At 40.1% G+C, this 16,181-nt stretch overlaps 1 protein-coding gene across 20 annotated transcripts in view; it reads left to right on the top strand.

Moving 5' to 3' along the window:
- DCDC1 (doublecortin domain containing 1) overlaps window positions 1-16,181 on the top strand; it is a 474,105-nt gene that overhangs the window by 121,364 nt on the left and 336,560 nt on the right. For all 20 annotated transcript variants that reach the window (XR_008312997.1, XR_008312998.1, XM_053283046.1 and 17 more), the window contains one exon: window positions 8,295-8,461. Coding sequence is in view for 18 of the 20 variants with exons in the window: in XM_053283046.1 (XP_053139021.1) it covers window positions 8,295-8,461 (167 nt within the window). In the remaining 2 variants the exon portion in view is untranslated. The remainder of the gene's footprint in view (window positions 1-8,294; window positions 8,462-16,181) is intronic.

The raw sequence follows: 16,181 nt of genomic DNA, 5'->3' as shown, positions 1-16,181 counted from the left end.
CTGATGTCATCAGGCCACATTGGCTCGATTGGAGTGCAGCCATCCAGGTAGGCATGTGGCAAAGGCAAGCAGCAGATGAGAGCTGAAGGTAGGAGGCAAGGGGCTCTCTAACCTTTCTGTGCCCCTGCTTGGAGTAGAAAAGTCAGAATAGAAAATTTTGAAATTCTCCTTATCTGTCACCAGTTTTTATGTATTTTGTGTTGGTTGCCTGTATTAGATTGAAAGCCTGGTTGGAGGGATCTGTTTTCTTATGTTTTCTGTGCTGTGCCTATATTTTTAGGTGCTCAGTTGGTAAACTGCTAAGATGTTTCTGTTTGGCCAAGCTTTTTAATTTTTACACTTACTGCTATGATGGTATTTTTCACTGGCCTTGGTTTTTCAGTGTTTCTACTTTGCTATTTTTATTGAATGTTGGGTCTTAATTTGTATTTCAGACTGTGTTTGATAGGAGTCTTGGGGATCCTGGTTGGGGCTATGAGGTGGGATGCAATTCTTTTCATAAATAAAATGCATTTTAATTAATTTATTTTGGGACTCGTGTTTTTATTTGAGTCTCAGTGTTTTGTCTCAGTATAGTATACTTCTATATTTGTTCAAGCCACATGACTTTGTCACACATCCCAATTCTAAAAATTCTTACTTGGAAGCAGGTTCTGTTCAGGCCCATAGCTACAATATGTGCAGTGGTGCAACATACAGGCCATTGATGTCCGGGTAAGCCGGCTGCCACCACCTCCTGGTTCCCTCTGCATTGGGCGCTTGCGGCTCGCTTAGGCCTAGCACCAGCCAAGGCACAAAGGGTTAAAGGTTGCAGTCTCTTCATGCTGCAGTCTTACTGCAGTGTGCTTGCCCAGCAAAGGCAGACAGGCTGCTGGTGGTGGGCCAGTGAACCAGGGAGGTGATGGGCAGGTGAGCAAGGGACAGGGTGGGCAGTTGAGTGAGCAGTGGTAACAGGTCTGCCTTCAGCCTCACCCCAGAGTTGCCTTTAACCTCGGTATGCTTGGTCTCATTGATCTCAGTGATTTTAGTTCTATAGAAGTATACTTAGGAATGAGCTAGGGTTGCTAGCTCTCGTTATTCCTGGAGATTTCCCCCCAATATTCCTGCAATATTTGCAGGATTTCTGGAAATACTTAGAGATTGGTGCTGATTCTTGGAGACCCCAGGCCAATGCCTTCTAGTTAGGTTTGTAGTACAAGAATATTAAAATGAGATACATTTTTAAACATCACCACTTCAAAAATATCAGATTTAAAGGCATATAACTTATGGTATAAATAGCACATTTTGTATTCAGTTTGATTTGAGTGCCTTACCTTCTCAATCTGCTCTGTGGCAGGATTTCCTACTCCTTTATTAGTTACTTCAGTTTCAAGACAGGCTCCTCCTACTGTTACATTTTGCCTACCCAGCCAGTATATAACAACATGCAGTGCCATTCCTCTCTGCGTCTAGTACCTTTTTATTAGCCTTCTCTCATTCAGGTTTATGGTGCTGCAAACCACTTCTATATCTATCAAACAAGCTTTAAGCTCTTCTCTCTCTAGATATGTCCTTCACCATTACCACCTCAGAGCATCAGGCACCTGACTTTGAAAAATTCCACTACGCAACAATTTTCCGCTTGTGAGGGTTTTTATTTGGAAATATATTGAGAAAAAGGTTTCTCATAACAACCACGTAATTCCCTTTAGATTCAAAATATAGTTCCCTAGCATGTTTTCCCAACCACAATACAACCCAACCCGCCATGGTAGTCTGAAGGTTTAGATGATAGCCTGAACTGAACCAGAGAAATATAAATATACTAGCTGAGCCGGACGCAGAACATCTGCGCCTCCGGCCAACCCATCCACCGCCACTTCTCCCCCTGCACACACAGCTTTCTGGCCCACCGGCCACTTCCCCCCCCCCCCACGCTTTCTGGTGGGCAGGCCAGACAGCTTCATCTCCCCCCACCCACTTCTTGCCCCATCCTGCAGTTTCTAGCTGGCGGTCAGCCAGCTTCTTCTCCGCCTCACCCCCGCGCTTTCTGGCTGGCGAGCCAGCCGGAAAGCTTGCCTGCTACCACCACCTCCCCTCCTGTTCCCACCAGCTCGGCAGGGCCAGCTGGCCCGCCTCCTTCTCCAGCCAACCAGCTGCCACCACCATTGTCACCCCCTTCGCTATCCCCCAGGCAGCTGCTCGCGATAATTATATATAGAGATGGATGGCATCTGCAGTGTACCACTGTGCAGTGTGTGCCAGCAAATGACACTTTCCCTGTCCTTTCTCTACTGAAGCTTCCTGTTTCCATTGCTGAGGGTTCGGGGACCTTCAGCAATGGCATGATATGCAGGGTAGGTGGTGGTGGTTTTGGAAGGGAATACTTGGAAAGCTACCCTCAGTTCAAGAGGCCTGTGGATTCCCTATTCCCTCTGTTCCCCCTGTGGATGCTGCCCACAGTGGATGATCCTGGCATGGTTACAGATTGGCTCGGGGTGGGAAAAACAACTCTCTCTCTCTCTCCACTTTTCCCATAGGTACACTGTGTTTTTTGTTGTTGCTGTTTCTCTCCCTAGAAATAGAAGGAAATGATTATACTCTAATGTAATACAAATGAAATCTTATGATATACAGTATGGGATCTAGAGCTTTTTGGACAGGCTGTGGCTTGTACTGTGTGATTGACCCCCAGCCCCTTCTCCAAATTTCTCCTTAGGGCTTGTTGAGGGCAGGGTAGAGTGACCTCTGCAAATCCTACATGCAAAGATTAAAACAGAAACACTCCCATGCATGTGTTGATGGGGCTAGGGGCATAATTCCACAGCAACAGGGTGGGCTGTTAGATAATGATGGGACCAACACAGGCCAAGTTAAATGTTGCCAAAACTTGATCAAAAATACATTCAGTTAGCTCCATATGACAAAAGCAATTAGGCAAACTGCAGACTATGGGGTAAATCAAATATAAATAATGAGTGTGTGTACACTCTCTCTCTCTCTCTCTCTCTCTCTCTCTCTATATATATATATATAAAAATAAATAAACCAGTTCTGTTCCTGGTTCCCCCCGCGCACCGCCTTACTTTTCTTACAGTACCTCTTACAAAAAAATTATTTTTCACAAAACTTCCCTCCCACCACTTCTTTTTATAAGCAAGCTCTTTATTCTTCTAGCCTCCCCATCCCCGCCCCCAAACTTAACTAATACCAAAAATCACCAGGATTCAGCTCAGGAGTCCCTGGCTGAATTGGGCCCATTGGAGAGAAAGAATATGCACTGTGAAAGATACATTTGCAATTTATCAAATTGGAATGAGTAGGATTCACTGATTCTGAATACATACATGTAGTGTTCTTCTATTCTAGAATTAATTTTATATTGGTACCTCATTATTATTGTTTAGAATATTTATATATAAAATAAAATATTGGTCAGCAGGCTGTGACAGGGGAAGGGAAATCAGACACAATAGCTGTTTCCTCTTCCAGCTGGCCTATCAGCACTTTGAGCTTGGGGAGCAGTACCAGTCTTCCACAGAGGCTCATTTGCTACTTTGTAATGCTAGGTCAGTCCAAAACAAATTGGAAATCACTTATGATTTGATTTTGGATGAGGGAGCTGACCTGCTATACATTATGGAGACCTGGTTGGAGAAGACTAGTGGTCCAGTGCTCTTAGCTTCTCCCAGCAGGATACTCTGAGAGAGCAGGTGAGAGGATGTGGGCAAGGAGGTGTTGTTGTAGTCTACAAGAACACTATTTCCCTTACCAGGATCCCTGACAGGGAATTGGCCCAAATCATGTGTCTGTACCTAAGCCTAGGGACCAAGGATAGATTGGGACTACTGTTGGTGTACAGATCACCCCATTGTTCATCAGAGTCCCTAACTGAGCTGATGGACCTGGTTGCATGGTTGGCATTGGAGTCATCCAGATTGTTGCTGGTGGGGGACTTCGATGTTCACTATGGGACTGGGTTGTCAAGAGTGGCTCAGCGGCTATGACATAGCGACTTCATAGCGACTATGACAACTATGAGCCTATCCCAGATGGTCTCTGAACTAACACATGTTGCTGGTCACACACTCAATTTGGTTGTTTACTCTGATTGTGATGATGTTCTGTGTGTGGAGAACCCTGTTATTTCCCCTTTGTCATGGACAGACCACCATTTGGTTAAGGTAGGACTTGCAACCACAACCCACCTCTGTAGGGATGAAGGACCCATTACCTAGGTCCGCCTGAGAAGGTTATTGGATCCAGTGGGATTCCAGGAAGCCTTGGAAGGGTTTCGAGCTGGCTCTGCCAATGATTCTGTCGATGCTCTGGTGCAAACTTGCGGCATCTGGTGGGCCACTGTGCGAAACAGGATGCTGGACTAGATGGGCCTTGGGCCTGATCCAGCAGGGCTGTTCTTATGTTCTTAAACTTGGAATAACGAACTCACTGGGGCAGTTGACACAACCACTCCTAACCATCATTTCTGACCTGCTTCAAAATTAGTCCTCTGGTAAAAGGAAGAATTATGGGATCTGAAGCGGCAAGGTAGACAACTAGAGCACAAATGGAGAAAGATGACTCGAATTGGACAGGTTACAACCTAGAGCACATTTGAAAATTGATGCTCTGGCAATACATGCAGCAAAGAAGCCATTCTTTTCTGCCTGCATTGCATCCACGTCCAGCAGAGTCATCTAGGGTTGTGAGAAGGCTATTATTAGCCCCCTCCCTTTAAATCTAAATGTAGAGCCATTGGTTACCTGTTGTGATGCTTTTAATTATTTTTTTTATGGACAAAATTGATGATGATGAATATTTATACATCTCTTTTCAATAAAAAAGTTCCCAGTGTGGTTTACATAGAAATAGATAAACAGATAAACAAGCAAATAAAATGGATCCCTCTCCCCAAATGGTTCACAATCTACAAAAGAAACATAAGATCGTCACCAGCAATAGCCACTGGAGGGCTGCTGTGCTGGGGCTGGATAGGGCCAGTTGCTCTCCCCCTGCTATATAAAAAGTATCACTTTTAAAAGGTGCCTCTTTGCTCAGTTTGCAGGGGCCAAAATCTCATATTCTGGTTGAACAGGATTCTACAATTAGGGAAAAGTTTGTTTTGGAAGTATCCAGCAACTCCTCTTATGTGGTCCAGCGGGATTACATTCAGATTGTGACTCCTCAGGATGTGGACAAGCTGTTTCAGACTTACGTCCTACCACTTGCTATCTTGACCTTTGCCCAACTTGCTTTATTTTATCTAACAATCAGAGAGGGTCTGGTAAACATCATAAATGCTTCTCTGAGGGAAGGTAGGATGCCTCCTTGCCTTAAGGAGGCTATCAATAGACCTTACTTGAAAAAAACCTACATTGGACCTCTCAGTTAGGCAACTGTAGGCCCATCTCTAATCTCCCATGGCTGGGCAAGGTGATTGGGAGGGGGATGGCCTCTCAGCTCCAAACAGTCCTGGAGGAAACTGATTATTTAGACCAGGCCTGATCAACTTCAGCCCTCCTGCAGATGTTGGCCTACAACACCCATAATCCCTGGCTGTTGGCCACTATGACTGGAGATTATGGGAGTTGTAGTCCAAAAAGAGCTAGGGGGCCAAAGTTGAGCAGGCCTGATCTAGACCCATTTCAGACTGGCTTTCGGGAAGGCTATGGGGTTGAGTCTGCCTTGGTTAGCCAGTTAGGTATTGGCAGAGAGAGTGTGACTCTGCTGATCCTTTTGGATTTCTCGGCAGATTTTGATACCATCAACCATGGTATCCTTCTGGGTTGCTTGAAGGAGGTGGGATTAGGTCGCACTCTTCTAAGGTGGTTATGTTCCTACCTCTTGGGTAGATTCCAGCTGGTGTCAATTGGAGACTGCTGCTTTGCAAAGCAAGAGTTACTGTATGGAGTTTCACACGGCTCCATTCTGTCTCCAGTGCAGTAGTGGCCGGTGAGGGTGCCGGTGGAGGGGTGATGAGAGGCACCTTTAAGAGTAAAAGTAGGTGCTTACCTCCGCTTTCGCCACACCTGAATGCTGCTTGGAGAAGCAGCATGCTGCCCAGCACCCCCTGTGTCAGGGGATCACCTCCGCCACTCACCTGGCTTCCACGGAGCTGATCCCCCACCCACGGCCAGGTGAGTGACAGAGGCGATCACCCACCACAGGGGATGCTGGTGGCACTCTGCTTCTCTGAGCAGCATTCCGGTGTGGTGAGAGTGGAGGTAATCACCTCTTCTTTTACTCTTAAAGGTGCCTCTCACCACCCTTCCACCAGCGCCCTCACCGGCCGCTACTGCTCCAATGCTCTTTAACATCTACATGAAACTGCTGTGAGAGATCATCAGGAGATTTGGTACAGGGTGTTATCAATATGCTGGTGACACCCAAATCTCTTTCTCCCTATCAACTATCCCTATCAGGAGATGGCATAATAACTTCTCTAAATGCCTGCCTGTAATGGGTGGGCAGTAATGGATGGCAATTACTGGATGGCAGTAATGGGCTGGATGAGGGATAACAAACTGAAATTGAATCCAAATCAGAAAAAAGTTACTGATTGTGGGTGGTCAAGATATGAGAAATTGTTTAGATCTACCTGTTTTTAATGGGGTTAAACTCCCCCTGAAAGATCAGGTACATAGCTTGAGAGTGCTCTTGGATACAAGACTCTCTCTGGTTTCTCAGGATGAGGCTGTGGCCAGGAGCGCTTTTAATCAGCTTCAGCTGATACATCAGCTATGCCAATTTCTGGAGGTAAATGACCTTAAAATGGTTTTACCTATGCTGGTGGTCTCCAGACTTAACTATTGTAATGCACGCAACGAGGGGCTGCCTTTGTACATAGTTCAGAAATTACAACTGATATAGAATGTGGCAGACAGGTTGGTCTCTGGGAAAACATGAAGGGACCATATAACACCAATTCTGAAAGAATTGCACTGGCTGCCGATATGTTTCTTAGCGAAATACAAAGTGCTGTTTGTGAACGACTTAGACCCAGGGTATTTAAGAAACCACCTTCTTTGTCATGAACCCTGCTGCCTATTAAGATCACCTGGGGAGATCTGGTTACAGTTACCACTAGCTCATCTGTGGGGTGACTTGGGGCTGGGCCTCCTCTGTGGTTGCCCCAGAGCTGTGGAATGCCCTCCCTGTCAAAATAAGAGATTCTCCATCTCTGATTGCTTTTAAAAAGATTCTTAAGGAACATCTGTTTTCTCAGAATTTTAATTAAAATTAATTTTAACCTATTTAATTGTTTTTATCTTGTAAGATTATTTCAATTGTTTCACTCTGTGAATTGTTTTTAATTGTTTTTAGTTTGTGAAAGTATTTTGTTTGGGTTTTTTAAACCAAATTTGTAATTTGGATTCTGTACTGCCTAGAGAGATCTATATATCAGGTGGTATATAAATATACATACATACATACATACATGTTTCACTGTTATGCAGAGCAAATGTGAAGCATAAGCTGTGTGTGTTGCGGGGATGGAGCAGACACTTGGGCATCTGGATTTATTGATACCAGTGTACACTTAAGATTGCACTGCATTGTGTAATTCACATAAATAGTGCTTATAAACTAGGAAGAAGAGTGGCTGTTTGAGGGTTTGTCTGCTATTTATAAAGATATGTCTGTTGTTTTTTAATTTCTCTAGTAAGAAATAATGACAAAGAGAAGAAGACTGCATTAAGTCACACAATGCCCTGCATGTAATATGTGTTTCTCATTCTTTTCTCTGTTCCTTTAAAAAAAAAAAAAAGACTGCAGTGAACAGATTTATTTGTTGTGAAGTCAATTGTTTTAATCATAAGTGGTGAAAAAACAGGTGATGGTAAAATTTCCTGTTGACTATATTTTAATAATTATCAGCTGTGTCAAATGTTTGATCTGTAAACATACACACTCTTCGACAGGAAACTATGCACTGAAACAACATGGATCTTGCAATTTTATCAGGACAATGCCAGTAGATTTCAGCAAGGTTGGTTCCAACTCATCTGTGATAAATGAGAAGATAAGGCAATCAGTGCACACCATGACACTCTGTGCAGCTAGTTAGACACACTTCAAAACTATTCAGGTGTGCTCACAAGGCTTATGAGTCTTACATGGGGGGTGCCTCAATATAAATACATCCTTCATGGTGGCCACTAGAAATGCAGGGTCTGTTTTTGTAAGACTTAGCCCAGGTCAGATATAAATAATAGATGTTAAGAGTTCTGGGTTGGGGATGCATTTCAGACTGTGTGTTTCAGCTGGGTCAAAAGAATGTATTTTCCCCCCTTTTTCTTCCTCTTGTATAGTTCCTCTGCTTGACAAATGCCTGCAAAATTCCATCACACCTTTGCGTGGACCTCTTTGGGTCTCTAAGGGAGAAGGTTTCAGCCCCTCTGGAGCAAAGATGTATATCCAAGGAGTGCTCTTGGCCTTGCACCAGCGATTAAAGTCTGCAAAAAACTACTGCGAACAGGTGAGTTATCCCATGTCTTTAAAAGGTTGCTTTTTCATCTTCATTATTAAAGTTGTACAAAGACTGTGATTGGCACTGTGTCATAAGGAAGTGTGACATGTATTACATGAGCTCTTGTACTCGATAGGTAGAGGAAATGCTTCTTCTATTATCTCAAAGCCAACAATATTGGAACTAACTGTATATGTTTTACAGTGCAGAGAGTTATATGTCTAATATTTTATGCTGTACAATGTACATAGCAAAGGCACCCCTTATGTGAACATTATATATAGCCATTCTGCATAGGCTCGTTAATAGTTGGGCATATGTTGTAATTCATTTCATGTTTGTCTCAAGTGGTAGAATAGCTAGGTTTCAGTTATTTATCTATTTTTGTGATATTTTTAAGTAACCAAAATGGCATCATTTCCTTTCTCTGAATGTTTTATTCTGAGGGACAGACATCAAACCTTTGCAGTTCAAACATGAGAAATGTCTTATGCATGTTAAATACATTTTAATTCTCTACACAGTACAGATAAATTTATATTTGGTGTTTTTATGGATGAAGGCTACCCTGTGTATTTGTTTTGTACTCTGCAACTTTGCAGTGTATTTGCATGTCTGTTTTTTAATGGTTTGAACATGTGTTTTAAAGACTTTTTGGTTCGCACATCTGACTGTAATTAACCTGAATTAAAATAGAATGTGCATACCTTTTCAGAATGTCTAGCTTTGGCAGAGTGTGTTTTTCTTTTAAGCAGCCATTTTGCAATTGGAAAATGTTTGAAAATGCTGGGCAGCAAGACTTGTCAGAACATATTTAAAGTCTGTATCTTAAACTGAGGTAAAGATTTATAGCAGATTTCAGGCCATGAAGTAAAAAAACTAATGCATCATGCTTTTGGTCGTCATGGTTTGTGGTTGTGGTGGTGGGGGGGAGGAGGAGGAGGAGGAGGAGGAGGAGGAAGTGATAGTCATGCTGTTTATACAGCACCTCCTGCTGTCAGGTCCATAAAAAGAAATGAGCATTTACTTTGGAATAAAATGTTTTAGTCCTGATCTAATGGTGATCTAACAATGAATCAAGAGCATTGAATCTGGCAAAGTACCTGAAGAGGGGTTCTGTTAGCAGATTTTAACAGTGTAAAAAATCCACATAGAAGCCTTTTAACAGTGTAAAAAATCCACGTAGAACCCTTATGTTTAAACTTTACCTGGAAGGCAGTTTTGACTTACAGCACAGAGAAGTTTAAATGGTCTGTCCCTTAATGATTGTGCTTTCTCTTACGACAAATACCCTTCAAGTATAATTCAAGATTTCATAGTAATTATAATTGTGGACAAAATTAATATTGAACAGATAGCCTCAGGTACTCCTTTTGAGTGTTCATTGATCTATGATTGCACCTAAGTACCTTTCTATAGCATACTGCCAATTTTCAAATACTTCATTTCCTTAATAATATCCAAGTACTGGAATATGGAAAGTGTTTTTAAAGTGGGATAAAAACTTTTCAAAGAAGAATTTAGGAAAAGGAATATCTGATTAAAGGTAAAGCCTTAATTTGCTCTTCTTTAGCGTTTCAACTTTTCAGAGTTATTGACTAGTAATATAGTGAAGGTGAGATCATTATTCTGAGACTTGTTTTAAGAAAAGAAGAGAATACCGTTCTTTTTTCAATGTTTACACATAGCAAAGGCAAGTAGCATCAAGTTCTTAAATATAATATTTGAGAGCCAGCGTGGTGTAGTGGTTAGAGTGCTGGACTAGGACCGGGGAGACCCGAGTTCAAATCCCCATTCAGCCATGAAACTAGCTGGGTGACTCTGGGCCAGTCACTTCTCTCTCAGCCTAACCTACTTCACAGGGTTGTTGTGAGGAGAAACTCAAGTATGTAGTACACCGCTCTGAGCTCCTTGGGGGAAGAGCGGGATATAAATGTAAAAATAACAAAACAACAACAACAATAACAGATCTGTGTTAAGAACTATAATGTTCATTACCAGTTTCAAATTACATTTACAGCAGTACAGTAAGAATATATCAAACCATTCATGTCCCTGTTCTGCTCTTTTAATGTTGCATTACTTAAAAACTAGAATTTGAAGTACTTGACATAGTTTTAATCACTTCTCTCGTGTTTAACACATTCTGGAATATAATTTATATTTTTTCTTCTTAATATACAGTTAAGAAATAAATTTACTGTAGCCCAAAGGGCAGGTGGGTTTGGGGTGTTTCCCCACCCCCTTCCAAGTCTTCCTCTCCAGCTACTGTCTATTGTTCTCTTGAAAAGATACTCTTGAAGATCAGGGGATCCTTTGGAACAACAGTCAATACGGTATAAGGAACAGTAGCTGGAAGGGCAAACTAGTAGGCTCTAGGATGTGCAAATGCATTTGCCCACGAACAGATTCATGTCGAATCAGGGGTGATTTGATGATTTTGTCCCAAATCTATCACCCTGAAAACAAAGGGCCAGATTTGAGGTAGAATAGAATCACCTCCGATTTGACCTGAATTGATTTGGGTGCCCTTGGGGGGCTGATTTTCTGGGGAAACAGGCCTCAAAATGGCACATCTTTCTGGGGAGAGCTGGTCTACCAACTGGGATCTGCGGGTAGACCAGCCCTCTGAGGTGGACTAACACACCCAGTCTGAAGTGAAAGGTTGGTCAACCCACCAGTCCCAACTGGTAGACCAGCTCTCTCTGGAAAACCAGGAGGGCTGGTCTACCAATTGGGATTGGCAGGTAGAACAATCCTCTGCTCTTGACTTAGCATGTCAGCCCACCTCAGAGAGTTGGTCTACCCACTGATCCCAATTGATAGACCAGCTATTAATTTTCTACTAATGCTTTCATTTTATATTCATTTACTTTTTAATTTAAAAACTTGAATTGTGCATTAACATATTGATTTTACTGAATTTGTCACATGCAGACAAAGCAGCTTCTTGGAGTATATTACAATATGAATACAGGGATACAATTCTATTGCAGCTATACTAATATACATGGTGTAATCATAACAGCAGTTATACCTTGCCCCAAAGATCTGGTTTAGCTGCCAGTAATGTTGTGTATGCTAACATCTTGTTGCATCTTGTCCTCTTAGGTGCGGAGTGTAGCAGAGTTAAAAAATTCATTTCACCAAGTATCCACTTTCTGTCCCTGTGTCTGTTTTAAAAGGTGTGATTGACATCCTGACTAAATTTACACAAGGAAGTCCTTTTGAAATTAAAAGGACATTACACATGCTACTTGTCCTTTTAATTTCCGTGGGACTGCCTCAAGTTATTTAGTCAGAATGTCAGCAAGTGTGAATAATAGTTAACTGACCTACAGAGATTACAGAGACAAAACAAAGAAAAATAACATTCCTTGGAAAGGTTTCTTATGACTCCCTGAAGACAATAGAAACAGTTGTCCTATATTTTCTCCATATTTTTTAAATTAATAGAAACCTTATTGTAGTAAACCTTATTGGGAAATGAGTGTTCTATGACAATCTGACACATGATTTTCAAGAAGTGAACTTTTCTCCCAAGATCTGTAAATTTGAGGTTTGGGAACAATAAGTGTTTTCACATGGTGGTGTCTTAATTCACTCAAATGTATGTGTGTGTAAAGCTGTTCTTGTCTTGCTTTGTGCATCTAATTAGATTTAAAATATAACATTTTCTTTTCTGTATGTAACCACAGACATTATAATATAGCTAATAATTTTGCTTTGGCAGTATGTATTTAAATTTATTTTGTGAAAACAGAGATACCTGCAAGATGAAATGATTCAAAGCTATGTTAAGAATATTAAAATTCATTAGAAAGTGTGGAAATAGCATAAACATGCAAGCATGAAGTGCAGTTAACACTTCTAGGGAAGGGGGCTCTCCTGTCTCATTAGCATTCTTGATATGTAGTTGTGCTGTTGGTGGGGGTGTTGAAGAGGAATGTCATTGTACTGAGTCCTAGTGTTTGGGGACAAACACTGCTGTGGAAGGAACGTGTGAAAAGGCCATAGTACTGTCAGTGAATGAAGAAGGCTGTGCGTTCCCTGTACTTCAAGCAGGGAAGCTGTCATTCACAAGTCTAGCACAGCAAAACAGAGGCCAAAGAGAAGACTGAAATACCTTTTTAAATGATATTAATGATTCGTAACCATTTTTATCCTTTAGAATCACATAGTAAGTAATTAGTTCTGTCTGTCACTGAGATCAATGGAACACACAACATGGATAAGGTGACAAAAAGGGTAAGGGGTAGAACCAGCAAAAGATATTACCACAACCATTTTCTCTCTTTCATTTTCCAAGATATAAAAATAGCTGCAGTTCCTCATATCAAACTAAAACTATTAAGAGAGACAAAAATGCACTTTCAATCTATAAAACTGTTCAAACTTTCTCAAAGCTGTGCTAGAGCTAATATCCATCATAATATGAAAACTGCAGGAGAATTATTATAAAATATGTACAAATATTTTTAAAGTATGTATTTTAGTTGTGGACCAAGGAGCTTAAGCGAAATACTTTTTAATAGGGAAAGCAGGGAAATATGAACTGCTGTAAATTAAAACACAGGTTATCACGTTTAAAGGAATGAGTCCAATGTGCCAGATATTTTGTTAAATGTTAGGCAAAGATATATTTTGATCCTTGTAATTTTTGCTATGACTATAGTAGCAGGATTCTCCGTAGTCACAGACTCTATCCATTATAAATCAAACATTACAGGACTCCTAATGTCACTATTTTAATTTGCATGCAAATTATTTTCCTAGATGCAATTTTTAATGCTTTAAACAGTCTCACCATATTAATTTTCAGGATCCACTTATAACTAGCATAAAATTATATAAAGTCAGTCCTGTCTTGGGTTCAGAGTAATATGTTCTCTAAAACAAGATTTTTTTATCATATTAAGAAAGAGCTAAGAGATTATTTTGCATTTTATAAACCTTTCATCTGAAATTGCTGCACTTATATACTTGCCTCTTACAATGTTGGACATCCATGATACCAACTGTTTATCATAACTTCTCTTGAATATCATCTGTGTCTCTTTGGTGAGATGACTACACAGACTGTCCTTGATACCAGCTTTGCATGTGAATACTCTTGCATCTCTGTTTGTACAATAGTATGCTATATATTATAATGTGTACATTATTGTTATAGTTCCTTTTTAAGGAGTTCTAGGATTTTTTCTGAAGTTGTGTTTTATTGAGATTTTACATTAATTAGTATTGCATCTCAGTGCACTGCTGCACATTTATAATACTCGTATGAAGTTATTTGTGTTTACATCATTACTTGAAAACAAACAGAACACAGATCAAGTATTATTATTAAGTGTTGTGGCAAGAGATTCCAGAGAAATAATTTTATATACTTGATTAGTGTTTCTAAACTTTATAGTTTTGGCTAATGCTTTCAAACCTTCTGAGGGAGGGAAATTCATTACTAAGATTTAGATAAGCAGAGTATTGTAGTGGTGATAGTAAGTATTATGGGTTTTCAGTACACAGTAGCAGTGGAGGGAAGGGAAGAAGAATCTTTCTGTCTGTATGGGATGACCTGGGTGGAAAGAAGCGGTGTTTCATATAGCAATCCAGTATTGAAATAAACTTTTTAACCCTAATACTAACCAGGCTTTATACTATACTTGCAATATACCTTGGTAAATCCTTATTAAAAGAACATTATTAAAAAGTGTTTTTGTAATTTTGAAATGGAAAAACACACTTTTTGATAGTTTTTCAGTAAGTGCTTTTAACAGTTAAGTGGCTTTATAAATGTGAGCAATGTTCTAAACATTTCCTTACATCCAAGCTGCATTCTAGTTACTAGAAGTATTTTAAGAACTTAAACTTGTGTCTTTTCCAAAGTGTCGTGCCTTGAGCAGGCCTAACATCAGTTAAATGAAGTGAAAATTGCATTCTTGTCTTGATAGAGATGAAAATGGATTTCTGGTCATGAAATAGATGTAGTTGTCACTTTTTAAAAAAGGTGTCAGCAGTTTGCTTCAGCAACTAAGGTGCCAATTCAGAATGACAGTAAACTTGTGATCTGAGCAATCAATAAAATGCTTCAATAACTTCTGCTTCATTACACTTATAATAAGAAGCTATAGATCTGTGGCACATAAAATGTTGATAAAGAGGATATGTGGGGACTGGCTGTGATATTTTATCTTAGGAACACAGCAAGTGCAATGTTGCCATCTAGAGTTTGTGCATAGGCAATTATTCTAAGAGGAAAAGCTTCAGTGATAATGTAAGCCTTGATAATGAAAGCTCTGTTTATTTTTTGTTGATAGTCTGCATATATTTGGAACCACTCTTTGCCTTGTCAGAAAATTGTCTGGATCATGGGAAAATAAAGCATCCTCTCTTTGAATAATCTGTGATCTATATTTTCCTAGTCTCATTTTAATGGCCTTGAAATTAGTTTCCATTGTGGAGATAGTGAAAATATGCTGTGATAAAAATGTAAGTTCTAATGATTTTATTTAGCTGTTAAGGTAACTATCCGTAACTATCAGGTTAAAAAAGCCCATTGCAGTATTATTAGTAATTTACCTTTTTATTAGTATTTCCCTAAGGAAACAGAAGAAAGTTTTATAATATTTTAATTGTACTTTTAAAAGTGTGAATGTACTATATGCTAAACTTATTTTCAGCACAATGTCCATTTTAATTTTGAAAATAATGTTGAGTCATTTGATATAGTGTGTTGTTGAAAACTTTGGCTACAATCCTACACACATTTGATCATGTATAAATAAATACAATTAAAATCCGAATTGAGTGTATTCGGGAACTGAGCTTATAGGAAGGCAAGAAACTCCATAGTAGCTGAGCTTTGGCTTTTATATCCTTGTTCCCAAGTTCTTTATCAGTTTCATCTGTTTTCCTTGATGCAGCTTGAACAATCTAAACCGGGGTTCAGTGTGGCTATTGGGCACTGTATATTATCCCTGTGTGTGTAAGTAAGGAAAATAGCTCATCTGCTGTGTAAACAGCCATCACCAGACATGCTTACATAGGGCAGCATCCACAGTTGTCAGTCTGGAACAGGAGTGCTGGCCACAAAGTAACATCTCCATTTCTAGACTAAGGATAACTGTGGCTGCTACTCATTGATAACAGTGGCACTTTATAGTAGAAAGGCAAGCCTTTTTTGGATAGTAGAGTACCTTGAAAAGTAGATAAAATATCCTTTACAATCACAAATCAATGTGATTGCACATTGATTTAATGGCGTGGTGATGTTTTAGACAAAAATCTATATGATTTTTCATTGTTAAAAACCTGAAACCCAACTCATGTATTGGAGATAAAGGCATATATTCTAGGGATGTGCAGAATGTTCCAAGCTTGGATTGTTCTGCCTTGAAACGGGCCATTGTGAGTGTTCTAACCCGAAACAGAAGGGCCATTCTGTTGGAACAACTAGCTTGACCAGTTATTTTGATGGAACATTCTGGTCCAAATGCCCGGAATGTTCCATGATAAATGTTCCAATGCCTGGAATTCTCACAACAGCCCATTTCAAGGCATATTTCGAGTTTGGAATATTCTGCACATCCCTAATATATTCTTAAATTCATGCATGAAAGAATGGCATTTGCAATTTCACCCTGTTTCTGTTTCTGAAAACTTGACTCCTAAAGAAATGTAATGCCCTCACATGCTTTTATTGTGAAACTAAATTTGCCAGCATCAGTCACCT

Source organism: Hemicordylus capensis, chromosome 1, assembly GCF_027244095.1.
Source record: "Hemicordylus capensis ecotype Gifberg chromosome 1, rHemCap1.1.pri, whole genome shotgun sequence".
In the NCBI taxonomy this organism is placed as follows: Eukaryota; Metazoa; Chordata; class Lepidosauria; order Squamata; family Cordylidae; genus Hemicordylus; species Hemicordylus capensis.
Note: the sequence above shows the minus strand (reverse complement) of the source record. Positions and strands in the feature narration are given on the sequence as shown.